Here is a 21,096-nt window from a genome sequence, read left to right as displayed (position 1 = left end):
CCCACTGTATATCTCTCTGGGGAACCCCACTGTATCCCTCTCTCTGGGGAATCCCACTGTATCTCTCTCTCTCTCTGAGGAACCCCACTATCTCTCTCTCTGGGGAACCCCACTGTATATCTCTCTCTGGGGAACCCCACTGTATATCTCTCTCTCTGGGGAACCCCACTGTATATCTCTCTCTGGGGAACCCCACTGTATATCTCTCTCTGGGGAACCCCACTGTATATCTCTCTCTCTGGGGAACCCCACTGTATATCTCTCTCTGGGGAACCCCACTGTATATCTCTCTCTGGGGAACCCCACTGTATATCTCTCTCTCTGGGGAACCCCACTGTATATCTCTCTCTGGGGAACCCCACTGTATATCTCTCTCTGGGGAACCCCACTGTATATCTCTCTCTGGGGAACCCCACTGTATATATCTCTCTCTCTCTGGGGAACACTTCACCACTGCTCCAGTTGTATTCCAGCCTGCCTCTGTCCTGTAATCCCATGGGCTTAAATTAAGAAATCTGTAATGTGGCACTTTATCAAACACCTTTTGAAAGTCCATATACACAATATCAGCCACACTGCCCTGATCAGCCCTCTCCCTTACTTCACCATAGAATTTCATCAAGTTAGTCGAACACTTTTAATCCTTTCCCAGCTTTCCTGAATGTGTTGTAACCAGGAATATTAATTTCCCAATCATCCCCTTTAACCCAGGCCTCTGTTACTGCATGTGGCGATTTATACCTCACCAACCTTATTGCATGCTCCAAACACCCACCTTCCACTGCCCTGCACTTGCCCCGTGTCTGATCTCTCTTACTTCACAACTATACTTTACTCTCGTACTCTCTGTCTCTCCCAGTCCCCTGTGCATCTTGTTTCTGCTCACTGCTGCAGCATCATGGTGCTGTTTGTGGAGGCGATGTCGGGGCGAGGGTGGGGGCGGGGTCAGGGGTCGGCCTGGGTGACCCTGCTGTCTGGGACCCGTTGACTTGGTGGATTGGGACAGTGAGCGCCTCCATCATTTTAACACCGAACCTTCCTCCGCACAGATAAGAATTTGGATAACCCGGAGGATGCTGCAGAGCGGTTTAAGCTGATCCAGGCAGCGTACGATGTACTCAGTGATCCCCAGGAGAGGGCATGGTGAGTGCAGAGATTCAATGATACAGCACAGAAGCAGGCCATTCGGCCCATCGCGCCTGGACTGACTCTTTGGTCCCACTGCCCCTGCTTCCCCCCCCCCCCCCCACTGCCCCCTACTCCCTCAGCACCTGCCCTGCTCCCCCCCACCCCCTGTCCCTGCTCCCCCCCACCCCCCCCCACTGCCCCTGCTCCCCCCACCCCCCCCCCCCACTGCCCCCTGCTCCCCCCACCCCCCCCCCACTGCCCCTGCTCCCCCCCACTGCCCCTGCCCCCCACTGCCCCTGCTCCCCCCCACCCCTGCCACCTCCCCCCCACTGCCCTGCTCCCCCCCCACTGCCCCCTACTCCCCCCCCACTGCCCCTGCTCCCCCCCCCCACTGCCCCCTACTCCCCCCCACTGCCCCTGCTCCCCCCCCCCACTGCCCCCTACTCCCCCCCACTGCCCCCTGCTCCCCCCCCCACTGCCCCCTACTCCCCCCACTGCCCCCTGCTCCCCCCACCCCCCCCCACTGCCCCCTGCTCCCCCCCACTGCCCCCCCCACTGCCCCCTGCTCCCCCCACCCACCCCCCCCCACTGCCCCTACTCCCCCCCCACTGCCCTTCCCCCCCCCCCCCCCACTGCCCCTACTCCCCCCCCCACTGCCCCTACTCCCCCCCCCCCCACTGCCCCTACTCCTCCCCCCCACTGCCCCTGCTCCCCCCACCTCCCCCCCACTGCCCCTGCTCCCCCCACCTCCCCCCCACTGCCCCTGCTCCCCCCACCCCCCCCCCCACTGCCCCGTACTCTCCCCCACTGCCCCCTGCTCCCCCCCACTGCCCCTACTCCCCCCCCCCCCCCCCCACTGCCCCTACTCCCCCCCCCACTGCTCCATACTCCCCCCCCCCCCCCACTGCCCCTGCTCCCCCCCCACTGCCCCCTACTCCCCCGTACTCCCCCTCCCACTGCCCCCGCTCCCCCCACTGCTCCCTACTCCCCCTCCCACTGCCCCCGCTCTGCCCCACTGCCCCCTACTCCCCCGTACTCCCCCTCCCACTGCCCCCGCTCCCCCCCCACTGCCCCCGTTCCCCCCCACTCCCCCCGCTCCTTCTCCATATCCCTACAAAGTTTCCCCCTTCATGTATTTATCCAGTTCCCTTTTGAAAGTTACTATTGAATCTGAACAACTGCCCGTTCCAGCAGCACCTTCTCATCAAAATAATCACTCCTCATTTCCCCCCGCGTTATTTTGCCAATAAAAAAAAGTCTGTGTCCTCTGATTACGACCCACTGGAGAGTAGAAACCGTTTCTCTAAACTTGCTCTGTCAAACCCATCATGTGAGCACCTCTTTAACGTTTCCTCTGCTCCGAGAACACCACTTTCTCCAGTCTCCCCACGGAGCTGTTTGTCACAGTTGTTCAGCAGAACACATTGCCTGTGACCAGGCGTGTGTCGCCCCTGAGTGTCCCCCAGTGACCCTCTGTGACCCTGAGTCCCGGGCCGTGACCCTGTGTGACCCTGTATGACCTGTGCCATGACTGTGTGACCCTGTGTGACCCGTGCTGTGACCCCCGTGACCCTGTGTCCCATGTGCAGGTACGACAACCACCGAGAGGCGATCCTGAAGGGGGGTCTGGATGGTGACTACGAGGACGACAGTCTGGAGTTGCTGCAGTATTTCACCACCGCGTGTTACAATGGATACAGCGACAATCCAACGGTATGGGCAGCTCCATGGGGCAATCCCACGGTGGGTGGGCTCCCTTCCTGAGCCTGGCCAAGGGGCACACTTGCTGCTCTGTATGGCAGTGGCTTTGTGCGAGCCGTCCATGTGCCTTCGACACAGTTGACCTCTCCATCCTCCTCCAACATCTCTCCCCCACCATCGTCCAGCTGGGTGGGACTGCACTCGCCTGGTTCCATTCTAATCTATCTAATCGTAGCCCGAGAATCTCCTGCAATGGCTTCTCTTCCCGCTCCCGCATCGTTACCTCTGGTATCCACCAAGGATCTGTCCTTGGCCCCTCCTACATCTACACTCTGCCCCTTGGTGACAGAGTCCGTTCCCACATGTACACTGACGATACCCAGCTCTACCTCTCCACCACTTCCCACGACCCTCCTCAGTCTCTAAATTGTCAGACCCAGTACTGGATGAGCAGAAATGTTCCCCAATTAGATATTGGGAAGACCAAAGCCATTGTTTTCGGTCCCTGGACACTGACTCCATCCCTCTCCCCAACTCCTGTCTGAGGCTGAACCAGACTGTTTGCAACCTTAGTGTCATATTTGACCCTGAAATGAGCTTCTGACCACATACCTGCGGCATAACTAAGACCGCCTGTTTCCACCTCCGTAACATCGTCCGTCTCTGTCCCTTGCCTCAGTTCATCCGTGCCTAGACTTATTGTGTCTAGACTTCTGATGGGGATGGACAGACTGGATGTGGGGAGGATGTTTCCCCGGGCTGGGAAGTCAAGAACAAGGGGTCACAGTCTCAGGATACGGGGCAGGAAATTTAGGACGGAGATGAGGAGAAATGTTTTCACTCAGGGTGGTGAACCTGTGGAATTCTCGACCACAGAAGGCTGTGGAGGCCAGTCACTGAATATATTTAAGAGGGAGATAGATAGATTTCTAGACACAAAAGGCATCAAGGGGTATGGGGAGAAAGCGGGAATATGGTGTTGAGATGGAGGATCAGCCTATGATCATATTGAATGGTGCAGGCTCGAAGGGCCGAATGGCCGACTCCTGCTCCTATTTTCTATTCCAACCCACTTCTGGCTGGCCTCCCACATTCTACCCTACGTAAACTAAAGGTCTTCCAAAACTCGGCAGCCCGTGTCCTAACTCACACCCAGTCCCACTCACCCATCGCCCCCTGTGCTCACTGCCCTGTGTCCTAACTCACACCGAGTCCCACTCATCCATCACCCCCTGTGCTCACTGCCCCGTGTCCTAACTCGCACCCAGTCCCACTCACCCATCACCCCCTGTGCTCACTGACCCCGTGTCCTAACTCACACCCAGTCCCACTCACCCATCACCCCCTGTGCTCACTGACCCGTGTCCTAACTCACACCCAGTCCCACTCACCCATCACCCCCTGTGCTCACTGACCCTGTGTCCTAACTCACACCCAGTCCCACTCACCCATCACCCCCTGTGCTCACTGACCCCGTGTCCTAACTCACACCCAGTCCCACTCACCCATCACCCCCTGTGCTCACTGACCCTGTGTCCTAACTCACACCCAGTCCCACTCACCCATCACCCCCTGTGCTCCCTGAACCTGTGTCCTAACTCGCACCCAGTCCCACTCACCCATCACCCCCTGTGCTCGCTGCCCTGTGTCCTAACTCACACCCAGTCCCACTCACCCATCACCCCCTGTGCTCGCTGCCCTGTGTCCTAACTCATACCAAGTCCCGCTCACCCATCACCCCCTGTGCCCCGTGTCCTAACTCACACCAAGTCCCACTCACCCATCACCCCCTGTGCCCCGTGTCCTAACTCACACCAAGTCCCGCTCAACCATCACCCCCTGTGCCCCGTGTCCTAACTCACACCAAGTCCCGCTCACCCATCACCCCCTGTGCTCGCTGCCCTGTGTCCTAACTCATACCAAGTCCCGCTCACCCATCACCCCCTGTGCCCCGTGTCCTAACTCACACCAAGTCCCACTCACCCATCACCCCCTGTGCCCCGTGTCCTAACTCACACCCAGTCCCACTCACCCATCACCCCCTGTGCTCGCTGCCCCGTGTCCTAACTCACACCCAGTCCCACTCACCCATCACCCCCTGTGCTCGCTGCCCTGTGTCCTAACTCACACCCAGTCCCACTCACCCATCACCCCCTGTGCTCGCTGCCCCGTGTCCTAACTCACACCCAGTCCCACTCACCCATCACCCCCTGTGCTCGCTGACCCGTGTCCTAACTCGCACCAAGTCCCACTCACCCATCACCCCCTGTGCTCGCTGCCCCGTGTCCTAACTCACACCCAGTCCCACTCACCCATCACCCCCTGTGCTCGCTGACCCGTGTCCTAACTCGCACCAAGTCCCACTCACCCATCACCCCCTGTGCTCGCTGCCCCGTGTCCTAACTCACACCGAGTCCCACTGTTCCAACACACTCCTGGCCGACCTCCCACATTCTACCCGACGTAAACTACAGGTGATCCAAAACCCGGCTGCCCCCGTGTCCTAACTCGTACCGAGTCCTGCTCACCCATCACATCCTGTGCCCCGTGTCCTAACTCGTACCGAGTCCTGCTCACCCATCACATCCTGTGCCCCATGTCCTAACTCGCACCGAGTCCCGCTCACCCATCACATCCTGTGCCCCGTGTCCTAACTCGCACCGAGTCCCGCTCACCCATCACATCCTGTGCCCCCGTGTCCTAACTCGTACCGAGTCCTGCTCACCCATCACATCCTGTGCCCCGTGTCCTAACTCGCACCGAGTCCTGCTCACCCATCACATCCTGTGCCCCGTGTCCTAACTCGCACCGAGTCCCGCTCACCCATCACATCCTGTGCCCCCGTGTCCTAACTCGCACCGAGTCCTGCTCACCCATCACATCCTGTGCCCCGTGTCCTAACTCGCACCGAGTCCCGCTCACCCATCACATCCTGTGCCCCGTGTCCTAACTCGCACCGAGTCCCGCTCACCCATCACATCCTGTGCCCCGTGTCCTAACTCGCACCGAGTCCCGCTCACCCATCACATCCTGTGCCCCGTGTCCTAACTCGTACCGAGTCCTGCTCACCCATTACATCCTGTGCCCCATGTCCTAACTCGTACCGAGTCCTGCTCACCCATCACATCCTGTGCCCCGTGTCCTAACTCGCACCGAGTCCTGCTCACCCATCACATCCTGTGCCCCGTGTCCTAACTCGCACCGAGTCCTGCTCACCCATCACATCCTGTGCCCCGTGTCCTAACTCGCACCGAGTCCCGCTCACCCATCACATCCTGTGCCCCGTGTCCTAACTCGTACCGAGTCCTGCTCACCCATCACATCCTGTGCCCCATGTCCTAACTCGTACCGAGTCCTGCTCACCCATTACATCCTGTGCCCCGTGTCCTAACTCGCACCCAGTCCCGCTCACCCATCACATCCTGTGCCCCATGTCCTAACTCGCACCCAGTCCCGCTCACCCATCACACCCCTGTGATCGCTGACCAACATTGGCTCCCGGTTAAACAACGCCTCGATTTCAAAATTCTCATCCTTGTTTTCAAATCCCTCCATGGCCCTCACTGGCAAGGCCGGCATTCATTGCCCATCCCTAATTGCCCTGGAGAAGGTGGTGGTGAGCCAATAGGTCCTTCCTATCCACTCTATTCAGGAAGGACAGACAGAAAGGAAAAGGAGGTGGGGTGGCGTTGCTGGTTAAAGAGGAGATTAACGCAATAGTAAGGAAGGACATTAGCCTGGATGATGTGGAATCGGTATGGGTGGAGCTACGGAATACCAAAGGAAAACGCTAGTGGGAGTTGTGTACAGACCACCAAACAGTAGTAGTGAGTTTGGGGACAGCATCAAACAAGAAATTAGGGATGTGTGCAATAAAGGTACAGCAGTTATCATGGGTGACATTAATCTACAGCGATTGGGCTAACCAAACTGGTAGCAATGCGGTGGAGGAGGATTTCGTGGAGTGTATTAGGGATGGTTTTCTAGACCAATATGTCGAGGAATCAACCAGATAGCTGGCCATCCTAGACTGGGTGATGTGTAATGAGAAGGGACTAATTAGCAATCTTGTTGTGCGATGCCCCTTGGGGAAGAGTGACCATAATATGGTAGAATTCTTTATTAGGATGGAGAGTGACACAGTTAGTTCAGAGACTAGGGTCCTGAACTTAAGGAAAGGTAACTTCGATGTTTGAGGCGTGAATTGGCTAGAATAGACTGGAGAATGATACTTAAAGGGTTGACAGTGGATAGGCAATGGCAAACATTTAAAGATCACATGGATGAACTTCAACAATTGTACATCCCTGTCTCGAGTAAAAATAAAACGGGGAAGGTGGCTCAACCGTGGCTAACAAGGGAAATTAGGGATAGTGTTAAAACCAAGGAAGAGGCATATAAATTGGCCAGAAAAAGCAACAAACCTGAGGACTGGGAGAAATTTAGAATTCAGTAGAGGAGGACAAAGGGTTTAATTAAGAGGGGAAAATAGAGTATGAGAGGAAGCTTGCAGGGAACATAAAAACTGACTGCAAAAGCTTCTAGATATGTGAAGAGAAAAAGATTAGTGAAGACAAATGTAGGTCCCTTGCAGTCAGAATTAGTTGAATTCATAATGGGGAACAAAGAAATGGCGGACCAATTGAACAAATACTTTGGTTCTGTCTTCACGAAGGAAGACACAAATAACCTTCCGAAAATACTAGGGGACCGAGGGTCGAGAGAGAAGGAGGAACTGAAGGAAATCCTTATTAGTCAGGAAATTGTGTTAGGGAAAATGAAGGAACTGAAGGCCAATAAATCCCTAGAGCCTGATAGTCTGCATCCCAGAGTACTTAAGGAAGTGACCTTAGAAATAGTGGATGCATTGGTGATCATTTACCAACATTGTATTGACTCTGGATCAGTTCCTATGGACTGGAGGGTAGCTAATGTAACACCACTTTTTAAGAAAGGAGGGAGAGAAGAAACACGGAATTATAGACCGGTTAGCCTGACATCGGTGATGGGGAAAATGTTGGAATCAATTATTAAAGATGAAATAGCAGCGCATTTGGAAAGCAGTGACAGGATCGGTCCAAGTCAGCATGGATTTATGAAAGGGAAATCATGCTTGACAAATCTTCTAGAATTTTTTGAGGATGTAACTAGTCGAGTGGACAAGGAAGAACCAGTGGATGTGGTGTATTTGGACTTTCAAAAAGCTTTTGACAAGGTCCCACACATGGGATTGGTGTGCAAAATTAAAGCACATGGTATTGGGGTTAATGTACTGACGTGGATAGAGAACTGGTTGGCAGACAGGAAGCAGAACTCTCACACAGCACATGTCCCATCTCCCGGAGGGGCTCACACAGCACATCTCCCATCTCCCGGAGGGGCACACACAGCACATGTCCCATCTCCCGGAGGACCCTCACACAGCACATGTACCATCTCCCGGAGGGGCTCACACAGCACATGTCCCATCTCCCGGAGGACCCTCACACAGCACATGTCCCATCTCCCGGAGGGGCTCACACAGCACATCTCCCATCTCCCGGAGGGGCTCACACAGCACATGTCCCATCTCCCGGAGGACCCTCACACAGCACATGTCCCATCTCCCGGAGGACCCTCACACATCACATGTCCCATCTCCCGGAGGGGCTCACACAGCACATGTCCCATCTCCCGGAGGACCCTCACACAGCACATGTCCCATCTCCCGGAGGACCCTCACACAGCACATGTCCCATCTCCCGGAGGTCCCTCACACAGCACATGTCCCATCTCCCGGAGGGGCTCACACAGCACATGTCCCATCTGCCGGAGGGGCTCACACAGCACATGTCCCATCTCCCGGAGGACCCCCACACAGCACATGTCCCATCTCCCGGAGGGGCTCACACAGCACATGTCCCATCTCCCGGAGGACCCTCACACAGCACATGTCCCATCTCCCGGAGGGGCTCACACAGCACATCTCCCATCTCCCGAAGGACCCTCACACAGCACATGTCCCATCTCCCGGAGGGGCTCACACAGCACATGTCCCATCTCCCGGAGGACCCTCACAAGCACATGTCCCATCTCCCGGAGGGGCTCACACAACACATGTCCCATCTCCCGGAGGACCCTCACACAGCACATGTCCCATCTCCCGGAGGACCCTCACACAGCACATGTCCCATCTCCCGGAGGACCCTCACACAGCACATGTCCCATCTCACGGAGGACCCTCACACAGCACATGTCCCATCTGCGGGAGGGGCTCACACAGCACATCTCCCATCTCCCGGAGGGGCTCACACAGCACATGTCCCATCTCCCGGAGGACCCTCACACAGCACATGTCCCATCTCCCGGAGGACCCTCACACAGCACATGTCCCATCTCCCGGAGGACCCTCACACAGCACATGTCCCATCTCACGGAGGACCCTCACACAGCACATGTCCCATCTGCGGGAGGGGCTCACACAGCACATCTCCCATCTCCCGGAGGGGCTCACACAGCACATGTCCCATCTCCCGGAGGACCCCCACACACCACATGTCCCATCTCCCGGAGGATCCCCACACAGCACATGTCCCATCTCCCGGAGGGGCTCACACAGCACATGTCCCATCTCCCGGAGGGGCTCACACAGCACATGTCACATCTCCCGGAGGACCCTCACACAGCACATGTCCCATCTCCCTGAGGACCCTCACACAGCACATGTCCCATCTCCCGGAGGACCCTCACACAGCACATGTCCCATCTCCCGGAGGACCCTCGCACAGCACATGTCCCATCTCCCGGAGGACCCTCACACAGCACATGTCCCATCTCCCGGAGGACCCTCACACAGCACATGTCCCATCTCCCGGAGGGGCTCACACGGCACATGTCCCATCTCCCGGAGGACCCTCACACAGCACAAGTCCCATCCCCCGGAGGGGCTCACACAGCACATGTCCCATCTCCCGGAGGACCCTCACATAGCACATGTCCCATCCCCCGGAGGGGCTCACACAGCACATGTCCCATCTCCCGGAGGACCCTCACACAGCACATGTCCCATCCCCCGGAGGGGCTCACACAACACATGTCCCATCTCCCGGAGGACCCTCACACAGCACATGTCCCATCTCCCGGAGGGGCTCACACAACACATGTCCCATCTCCCGGACCCTCACACAGCACATGTCCCATCTCCCGGAGGGGCTCACACAGCACATGTCCCATCTCCCGGAGGGGCTCACACAGCACATGTCCCATCTCCCGGAGGACCCTCACACAGCACATGTCCTATCTCCCGGAGGGGCTCACACAGCACATGTCCCATCTCCCGGAGGACCCTCACACAGCACATGTCCCATCTCCTGGAAGGGCTCACACAGCACATGTCCCATCTCCCGGAGGGGCTCACACAGCACATGTCCCATCTCCCGCTCACCCATCACATCCTGTGCCCCGTGTCCTAACTCGCACCGAGTCCCGCTCACCCATCACATCCTGTGCCCCGTGTCCTAACTCGTACCGAGTCCTGCTCACCCATTACATCCTGTGCCCCATGTCCTAACTCGTACCGAGTCCTGCTCACCCATCACATCCTGTGCCCCGTGTCCTAACTCGCACCGAGTCCTGCTCACCCATCACATCCTGTGCCCCGTGTCCTAACTCGCACCGAGTCCTGCTCACCCATCACATCCTGTGCCCCGTGTCCTAACTCGCACCGAGTCCCGCTCACCCATCACATCCTGTGCCCCGTGTCCTAACTCGTACCGAGTCCTGCTCACCCATCACATCCTGTGCCCCATGTCCTAACTCGTACCGAGTCCTGCTCACCCATTACATCCTGTGCCCCGTGTCCTAACTCGTACCGAGTCCTGCTCACCCATTACATCCTGTGCCCCATGTCCTAACTCGTACCGAGTCCTGCTCACCCATTACATCCTGTGCCCCATGTCCTAACTCGTACCGAGTCCTGCTCACCCATTACATCCTGTGCCCCATGTCCTAACTCGCACCGAGTCCCGCTCACCCATTACATCCTGTGCCCCGTGTCCTAACTCGTACCGAGTCCTGCTCACCCATTACATCCTGTGCCCCATGTCCTAACTCGTACCGAGTCCTGCTCACCCATCACATCCTGTGCCCCGTGTCCTAACTCGCACCGAGTCCTGCTCACCCATTACATCCTGTGCCCCATGTCCTAACTCGTACCGAGTCCTGCTCACCCATCACATCCTGTGCCCCATGTCCTAACTCGTACCGAGTCCTGCTCACCCATCACATCCTGTGCCCCGTGTCCTAACTCGTACCGAGTCCTGCTCACCCATCACATCCTGTGCCCCATGTCCTAACTCGCACCGAGTCCTGCTCACCCATCACATCCTGTGCCCCATGTCCTAACTCGTACCGAGTCCTGCTCACCCATTACATCCTGTGCCCCATGTCCTAACTCGCACCCAGTCCCGCTCACCCATCACATCCTGTGCCCCATGTCCTAACTCGCACCCAGTCCCGCTCACCCATCACATCCTGTGCCCCATGTCCTAACTCGCACCCAGTCCCGCTCACCCATCACATCCTGTGCCCCATGTCCTAACTCGCACCGAGTCCTGCTCACCCATCACATCCTGTGCCCCGTGTCCTAACTCGCACCGAGTCCTGCTCACCCATCACATCCTGTGCCCCGTGTCCTAACTCGCACCGAGTCCCGCTCACCCATCACATCCTGTGCCCCCGTGTCCTAACTCGCACCGAGTCCTGCTCACCCATCACATCCTGTGCCCCGTGTCCTAACTCGCACCGAGTCCCGCTCACCCATCACATCCTGTGCCCCGTGTCCTAACTCGCACCGAGTCCCGCTCACCCATCACATCCTGTGCCCCGTGTCCTAACTCGCACCGAGTCCCGCTCACCCATCACATCCTGTGCCCCGTGTCCTAACTCGTACCGAGTCCTGCTCACCCATTACATCCTGTGCCCCATGTCCTAACTCGTACCGAGTCCTGCTCACCCATCACATCCTGTGCCCCGTGTCCTAACTCGCACCGAGTCCTGCTCACCCATCACATCCTGTGCCCCGTGTCCTAACTCGCACCGAGTCCTGCTCACCCATCACATCCTGTGCCCCGTGTCCTAACTCGCACCGAGTCCCGCTCACCCATCACATCCTGTGCCCCGTGTCCTAACTCGTACCGAGTCCTGCTCACCCATCACATCCTGTGCCCCATGTCCTAACTCGTACCGAGTCCTGCTCACCCATTACATCCTGTGCCCCGTGTCCTAACTCGCACCCAGTCCCGCTCACCCATCACATCCTGTGCCCCATGTCCTAACTCGCACCCAGTCCCGCTCACCCATCACACCCCTGTGATCGCTGACCAACATTGGCTCCCGGTTAAACAACGCCTCGATTTCAAAATTCTCATCCTTGTTTTCAAATCCCTCCATGGCCCTCACTGGCAAGGCCGGCATTCATTGCCCATCCCTAATTGCCCTGGAGAAGGTGGTGGTGAGCCAATAGGTCCTTCCTATCCACTCTATTCAGGAAGGACAGACAGAAAGGAAAAGGAGGTGGGGTGGCGTTGCTGGTTAAAGAGGAGATTAACGCAATAGTAAGGAAGGACATTAGCCTGGATGATGTGGAATCGGTATGGGTGGAGCTACGGAATACCAAAGGAAAACGCTAGTGGGAGTTGTGTACAGACCACCAAACAGTAGTAGTGAGTTTGGGGACAGCATCAAACAAGAAATTAGGGATGTGTGCAATAAAGGTACAGCAGTTATCATGGGTGACATTAATCTACAGCGATTGGGCTAACCAAACTGGTAGCAATGCGGTGGAGGAGGATTTCGTGGAGTGTATTAGGGATGGTTTTCTAGACCAATATGTCGAGGAATCAACCAGATAGCTGGCCATCCTAGACTGGGTGATGTGTAATGAGAAGGGACTAATTAGCAATCTTGTTGTGCGATGCCCCTTGGGGAAGAGTGACCATAATATGGTAGAATTCTTTATTAGGATGGAGAGTGACACAGTTAGTTCAGAGACTAGGGTCCTGAACTTAAGGAAAGGTAACTTCGATGTTTGAGGCGTGAATTGGCTAGAATAGACTGGCGAATGATACTTAAAGGGTTGACAGTGGATAGGCAATGGCAAACATTTAAAGATCACATGGATGAACTTCAACAATTGTACATCCCTGTCTCGAGTAAAAATAAAACGGGGAAGGTGGCTCAACCGTGGCTAACAAGGGAAATTAGGGATAGTGTTAAAACCAAGGAAGAGGCATATAAATTGGCCAGAAAAAGCAACAAACCTGAGGACTGGGAGAAATTTAGAATTCAGTAGAGGAGGACAAAGGGTTTAATTAAGAGGGGAAAATAGAGTATGAGAGGAAGCTTGCAGGGAACATAAAAACTGACTGCAAAAGCTTCTATAGATATGTGAAGAGAAAAAGATTGGTGAAGACAAATGTAGGTCCCTTGCAGTCAGAATTAGGTGAATTCATAATGGGGAACAAAGAAATGGCAGACCAATTGAACAAATACTTTGGTTCTGTCTTCACGAAGGAAGACACAAATAACCTTCCGAAAATACTAGGGGACCGAGGGTCTAGAGAGAAGGAGGAACTGAAGGAAATCCTTATTAGTCAGGAAATTGTGTTAAGGAAAATGAAGGAACTGAAGGCCAATAAATCCCTAGAGCCTGATAGTCTGCATCCCAGAGTACTTAAGGAAGTGACCTTAGAAATAGTGGATGCATTGGTGATCATTTTCCAACATTGTATCGACTCTGGATCAGTTCCTATGGACTGGAGGGTAGCTAATGTAACACCACTTTTTCAGAAAGGAGGGAGAGAAGAAACAGGGAATTATAGACCAGTTAGCCTGACATCGGTGATGGGGAAAATGTTGGAATCAATTATTAAAGATGAAATAGCAGCGCATTTGGAAAGCAGTGACAGGATCGGTCCAAGTCAGCATGGATATATGAAAGGGAAATCATGCTTGACAAATCTTCTAGAATTTTTTGAGAATGTAACTAGTCGAGTGGACAAGGAAGAACCAGTGGATGTGGTGTATTTGGACTTTCAAAAAGCTTTTGACAAGGTCCCACACATGGGATTGGTGTGCAAAATTAAAGCACATGGTATTGACATGGATAGAGAACTGGTTGGCAGACAGGAAGCAGAACTCTCACACAGCACATGTCCCATCTCCCGGAGGGGCTCACATAGCACATCTCCCATCTCCCGGAGGGGCACACACAGCACATGTCCCATCTCCCAGAGGACCCTCACACAGCACATGTCCCATCTCCCGGAGGACCCTCACACAGCACATGTACCATCTCCCGGAGGGGCTCACACAGCACATGTCCCATCTCCCGGAGGACCCTCACACAGCACATCTCCCATCTCCCGGAGGGGCTCACACAGCACATGTCCCATCTCCCGGAGGACCCTCACACAGCACATGTCCCATCTCCCGGAGGGGCTCACACAGCACATGTCCCATCTCCCGGAGGACCCTCACACAGCACATGTCCCATCTCCCGGAGGACCCTCAAACAGCACATGTCCCATCTCCCGGAGGGGCTCACACAGCACATGTCCCATCTCCCGGAGGACCCCCACACAGCACATGTCCCATCTCCCGGAGGGGCTCACACAGCACATGTCCCATCTCCCGGAGGACCCTCACACAGCACATGTCCCATCTCCCGGAGGGGATCACACAGCACATCTCCCATCTCCCGAAGGACCCTCACACATCACATGTCCCATCTCCCGGAGGGGCTCACACAGCACATGTCCCATCTCCCGGAGGACCCTCACACAGCACATGTCCCATCTCCCGGAGGACCCTCACACAGCACATGTCCCATCTGCGGGAGGGGCTCACACACCACATGTCCCATCTCCCGGAGGTCCCTCACACAGCACATGTACCATCTCCCGGAGGACCCTCACACAGCACATGTCCCATCTCCCGGAGGTCCCTCACACAGCACATGTCCCATCTCCCGGAGGACCCTCACACAGCACATGTCCCATCTCCCGGAGGTCCCTCACACAACACATGTCCCATCTCACGGAGGACCCTCACACAGCTGCTCGATCTAGTTTCAAGTTCTTGATTCTTTCTAAAACAATATGTTTATCTATGTTAATGTTGCTGATAAAACTGGTATTATTAAATTCTAATTTTAGAGCATCATCTTTAAGGGTGAATGCTGATACAAATACTCACTAGTATTCCCGCCACACTCAGTGAGTCCTGTGTAACCTGTCCTTGAACACCCTCAGTGACCCAGTACAGTCTTTAATCGTTCACATCACTACATTCAGGAAGGATAGAATAAAAGGAAAAGGAGGTGGGGTAGCATTGCTGGTTAAAGAGGAGATTAATGCAATAGTTAGGAAGGACATTAGCTTGGATGATGTGGAATCTATATGGGTAGAGCTGCAGAACACCAAAGGGCAAAAAACGTTAGTGGGAGTTGTGTACAGACCTCCAAACAGTAGTAGTGATGTTCGGGAGGGCATCAAACAGGAAATTAGGGGTGCATGCAATAAAGGTGCAGCAGTTATAATGGGTGACTTTAATATGCACATAGATTGGGTTAACCAAACTGGAAACAATACGGTGGAGGAGGATTTCCTGGAGTGCATAAGGAATGATTTTCTAGACCAATATGTCAAGGAACCAACTCGGGGGGAGGCCATCTTAGACTGGGTGTTGTGTAATGAGAGAGGATTAATTAGCAATCTCGTTGTACGAGGCCCCTTGGGGAAGAGTGACCATAATATGGTGGAATTCTGCATTAGGATGGAGAATGAAACAGTTAATTCAGAGACCATGGTCCAGAACTTAAAGAAGGGTAACTTTGAAGGTATGAGGCATGAATTGGTTAGGATAGAGTGGCGAATGATACTAAAGGGGTTGACTGTGGATGGGCAATGGCAGACATTTAGAGACCGCATGGATGAACTACAACAATTGTACATTCCTGTCTGGCGTAAAAATAAAAAAGGGAAGGTGGCTCAACCGTGGCTATCAAGGGAAATCAGGGATAGTATTAAAGCCAAGGAAGTGGCAAACATATTGGCCAGAAATAGCAGCGAACCCGGGGACTGGGAGAAATTTAGAACTCAGCAGAGGAGGACAAAGGGTTTGATTAGGGCAGGGAAAATGGAGTACGAGAAGAAGCTTTCAGGGAACATTAAGACGGATTGCAAAAGTTTCATAGAAACATAGAAACATAGAAAATAGGTGCAGGAGTAGGCCATTCGGCCCTTCTAGCCTGCACCGCCATTCAATGAGTTCATGGCTGAACATGCAACTTCAGTACCCCATTCCTGCTTTCTCACCATACCCCTTGATTCCCCTAGTAGTAAGGACTTCATCTAACTCCTTTTTGAATATATTTAGTGAATTGGCCTCAACAACTTTCTGTGGTAGAGAATTCCACAGGTTCACCACTCTCTGGGTGAAGAAATTCCTCCTCATCTCGGTCCTAAATGGCTTCCCCCTTATCCTTAGACTGTGTCCCCTGGTTCTGGATTTCCCCAACATTGGGAACATTCTTCCTGCATCTAACCTGTCTAACCCCGTCAGAATTTTAAACGTTTCTATGAGGTCCCCTCTCATTCTTCTGAACTCCAGTGAATACAAGCCCAGTTGATCCAGTCTTTCTTGATAGGTCAGTCCCGCCATCCCGGGAATCAGTCTGGTGAACCTTCGCTGCACTCCCTCAATAGCAAGAATGTCCTTCCTCAGGTTAGGAGACCAAAACTGTACACAATACTCCAGGTGTGGCCTCACCAAGGCCCTGTACAATTGTAGCAACACCTCCCTGCCCTTGTACTCAAATCCCCTCGCTATGAAGGCCAACATGCCATTTGCTTTCTTAACCGCCTGCTGTACCTGCATGCAAACCTTCAATGACTGATGTACCATGACACCCAGGTCTCTTTGCACCTCCCCTTTTCCTAATCTGTCACCATTCAGATAATAGTCTGTCTCTCTGTTTTTACCAGCAAAGTGGATAACCTCACATTTATCCACATTATACACAGTCATTTTCCAACATTCCATTGACTCTGGATCAGTTCCTATGGAGTGGAGGGTAGCCAATGTAACCCCACTTTTTAAAAAAGGAGGGAGAGAGAAAACAGGGAATTATAGACCGGTCAGCCTGACCTCAGTAGTGGGTAAAATGATGGAATCAATTATTAAGGATTTCATAGCAGTGCATTTGGAAAGAGGTGATATGATAGGTCCAAGTCAGCATGGATTTGTGAAAGGGAAATCATGCTTGACAAATCTTCTGGAATTTTTTGAGGATGTTTCCAGTAGAGTGGACAAGGGAGAACCAGTTGATGTGGTATATTTGGACTTTCAGAAGGCTTTCGACAAGGTCCCACACAAGAGATTAATGTGCAAAGTTAAAGCACATGGGATTGGGGGTAGTGTGCTGACATGGATTGAGAACTGGTTGTCAGACAGGAAGCAAAGAGTAGGAGTAAATGGGGACTTTTCAGAATGGCAGGCAGTGACTAGTGGGGCACCGCAAGGTTCTGTGCTGGGGCCCCAGCTGTTTACACTGTACATTAATGATTTAGACGAGGGGATTAAATGTAGTATCTCCAAATTTGCAGATGACACTAAGTTGGGTGGCAGTGTGAGCTGCGAGGAGGATGCTATGAGGCTGCAGAGTGACTTGGATAGGTTAGGTGAGCGGGCAAATACATGGCAGATGAAGTATAATGTGGATAAATGTGAGGTTATCCACTTTGGTGGTAAAAACAGAGAGACAGACTATTATCTGAATGGTGACAGATTAGGAAAAGGGGAGGTGCAAAGAGACCTGGGTGTCATGGTACATCAGTCATTGAAGGTTGACATGCAGGTACAGCAGGCGGTTAAGAAAGCAAATGGCATGTTGGCCTTCATAGCGAGGGGATTTGAGTACAGGGGCAGGGAGGTGTTACTACAGTTGTACAGGGCCTTGGTGAGGCCACACCTGGAGTACTGTGTACAGTTTTGGTCTCCTAAGCTGAGGAAGGACATTCTTGCTATTGAGGGAGTGCAGCGAAGGTTCACCAGACTGATTCCCGGGATGGCGGGACTGACCTATCAAGAAAGACTGGATCAACTGGGCTTTTATTCACTGGAGTTCAGAAGAATGAGAGGGGATCTCATAGAAACGTTTCAAATTCTGATGGGTTCAGGCAGGTTAGATGCAGGAAGAATGTTCCCAATGTTGGGGAAGTCCAGAACCAGGGGTCACAGTCTAAGGATAAGGGGTAAGCCATTTAGGACCGAGATGAGGAGAAACTTCTTCACCCAGAGAGTGGTGAACCTGTGGAATTCTCTACCACAGAAAGTTGTTGAGGCCAATTCACTAAATATATTCAAAAAGGAGTTAGATGTGGCCCTTACTACTAGGGGGATCAAGGGGTATGGTGAGAAAGCAGGAATGGGGTACTGAAGTTGCATGTTCAGCCATGAACTCATTGAATAGTGGTGCAGGCTAGAAGGGCCGAATGGCCTACTCCTGCACCTATTTTCTATGTTTCTATGTTTACACAACCTCTCCCTGTGACTGCCACAGGGGCCTACAATCCTTTTCTCATCAGCCTTTTTGCTGATCCAGTAGCAGCCTTAGTTTTCTTTAGTTGCGTTTTGTATTTAACCCTGTTTGTTTGAATATTAAATGTTTTAAATTTATAGAAACATTTCTGTTTACATCGAACTTGTCTTTGTACAGAGCCAGTCAGCCACCTCAGCTTTTGCTTACCCCATTTCTTCCTTTTGACTTTGGGTACATGTTCGTTTTCCATATTTTTAATCTTATTCTTAGAACTTTTCATTTACATTCAACATTGGTCGCATCGCCACCGAGGAGAGTTAGCCAATTTACCCGTTCCAAATCATCTGCCATTTTGGAGAAGTTTGCCGTTCTGAAATGCGCTCCAAGTTGCAGGTTCTCAGTACTGTTAGTTCCACAAGCCAATTGGAACCGTATAATATGATCACTGTTGCCCCGATCACTGTATTAATACCCGCTCTCCTGTATGGATGTGAGGCATGGACAATGTATAGAAGGCACCTCAAGTCGCTGGAGATATATCACCAGCGATGTCTCCACAAGATCCTGCAAATCCCCTGGGAGGACAGACGCACCAACGTTAGTGTCCTCGACCAGGCCAACATCCCCAGCATTGAAGCACTGACTACACTCGATCAGCTTCGCTGGGCAGACCACATAGTTCACATGCCAGATACGAGACTCCCGAAGCAAATGCTTTATGCAGAACTCCTTCATGGTAAATGAGCCAAAGGTGGGCAGCGGAAATGTTACAAGGACACCCTCAAAGCCTCCCTGGTAAAGTGCGGCATCACCACTGACACCTGGGAGACCCTGGCCGCAGACCGCCCGAGGTGGAGGAAGTCCATCCGGGAGGATGTTGAGCTCTTCGAATCTCAACGCCCCGAGCGTGAAGAGGCCAGGCGCAGATAGCGGAAGGAGCGCGCGACAAACCAGCCCCACAGACCCCTTCCCTCGATGAATGTCTGTCCCACCTGTTACAGGGTTTGTGGCTCCCGTATCGGACTGTTCAGCCACCAAAGGATTCACTTTGGGAGTGGAAGCAAGTCCTCCTCGATTCCGAGGACTGTCTATGATGATGCTGGTAATGCCCAGATGTTCCCCACACGGGGGCCTGATCTGAGGTCAGGCTCACTACTAAACACCAGATCCAATCGATGGTTTTCCCCAGTTACGTCATTAACATGTTGAGTCAGGAAACAGACCTGTATATTTTCAATAAATCTTTCAGCTGCACTTACCCCAACAGCAGGTACATCATCATCATCATCACAGACAGTCCCTCGGAATCGAGGAAGACTTGCTTCCACTCTAAACATGAGTCCTTAGGTGACTGAACAGTCCAATTTCGAGAACCACAGTCCCTGTCACAGGTGGGACAGTTAGAGGTTGAGGGAAGGGGAGGGTGGGACTGGTTTGCCGCACACTCCTTCCGCTGCCTGCGCTTGGTTTCTGCATGCTCTCGGCGACGAGACTCGAGGTGCTCAGCACCCTCCCGGATGCACTTCCTCCACTTAGGGTGGTCTTTGTCCAGGGACTCCCAGGTGTCAGTGGGGATGTTGCATTTTATCAGGGAGGCTTTGAGGGTGTCCTTGTAACGTTTCCTCTGCCCACCTGGGGCTCACTTGTTGTGAAGGAGTTCCGAGCAGAGCGCTTGCTTTGGGAGTCTCGTGTCGGGCATGTGGACAATGTGGCCTGCCCAGCATGTAGGTAAAACAGAGTACCACTGAATGCCAGGAAAATTAACATCACCCACCAGACAAAGGTGGCATTTTATATTAAAAGCATCAGTGATCTGTTTCCACAACAATGATCATGTTCTGATACTAGCTTTTTATTCCAGCTGTGTGTAGTGAGCGGAGTTTACCGTTGAGCTGTGGGGGGGTTTGAGCACTCAGTAACACGCGCTTTGCTGCCCTCCCTCTGCAGGGTTTCTATGCCGTTTACCGTCTGGTGTTCGAGACCATTGTGGAGGAGGAGGTGGAGGGGCTGCAGGACCCTGACGACATGATCTTCCCCTCGTTTGGGGACTCCCAGAGTGACTACGATACGGTGAGCGCACTATCTGATCCCTCACTGCGACAGGGGGGAGGGACATGACGGTGGTGGAGGGGGAGAGGGGCGGTGGGGGTGGGGGGGGGGGGGGGCGGTGAGTGAGTATGTGAGGGGAGGGGTGAATATGTGAGGGGGGGTAGGGGGTGAGTATGTGAGGGGGGGGTGAGTATGTGAGGGAGGGGGGAGGTGAGTATGTGAGGGAGGGAGGGGGTGAGTATGTGAGGGGGCGGTGAGTATGTGAGGGAGGGGGTGAGTATGTGAGGGGGTGAGTATGTGAGGGGGGGAGGGGTGAGTATGTGAGGGGGGAGGGGGTGAGTATGTGAGGGGGGAGGGGGTGAGTATGTGAGGGGGGGAGGGGGTGAGTCAGTGCCCTGTGTCTGATTACCCTCTGATCCCGGGTGGTGTGTGGGGTCACTGGGTCAGTGCCCTGTGTCTGATTACCCCTCTGACGCTGGGGGTGGGGTCATTGGGTCAGTGCCCTGTGTCTGATTACCCTCTGACCCCGGGTGGTGTGTGGGGTCACTGGGTCAGTGCCCTGTGTCTGATTACCCTCTGACGCTGGGGGTGGGGGTCATTGGGTCAGTGCCCTGTGTCTGATTACCTCTGACCCCGGG

At 53.8% G+C, this 21,096-nt stretch overlaps 1 protein-coding gene across 1 annotated transcript in view; it reads left to right on the top strand.

Annotated features, from left to right (window-relative positions):
* Positions 1–1,049: 1,049 nt before the first annotated feature.
* dnajc21 (DnaJ heat shock protein family (Hsp40) member C21) overlaps positions 1,050–21,096 on the top strand; it is a gene marked incomplete at both ends in the record, with an annotated part of 28,466 nt that continues 8,419 nt past the window's right edge. The window contains 3 exons of the mRNA XM_070870767.1: positions 1,050–1,143; positions 2,718–2,841; positions 20,357–20,505. Coding sequence (XP_070726868.1) covers positions 1,050–1,143; positions 2,718–2,841; positions 20,357–20,505 — 367 coding nt within the window. The remainder of the gene's footprint in view (positions 1,144–2,717; positions 2,842–20,356; positions 20,506–21,096) is intronic.

The sequence above is a fragment of the Pristiophorus japonicus genome, unplaced genomic scaffold, assembly GCF_044704955.1.
Source record: "Pristiophorus japonicus isolate sPriJap1 unplaced genomic scaffold, sPriJap1.hap1 HAP1_SCAFFOLD_1682, whole genome shotgun sequence".
Lineage (NCBI taxonomy): Eukaryota > Metazoa > Chordata > Chondrichthyes > Pristiophoridae > Pristiophorus > Pristiophorus japonicus.
This window is presented reverse-complemented; position numbering and strand designations above follow the sequence as displayed.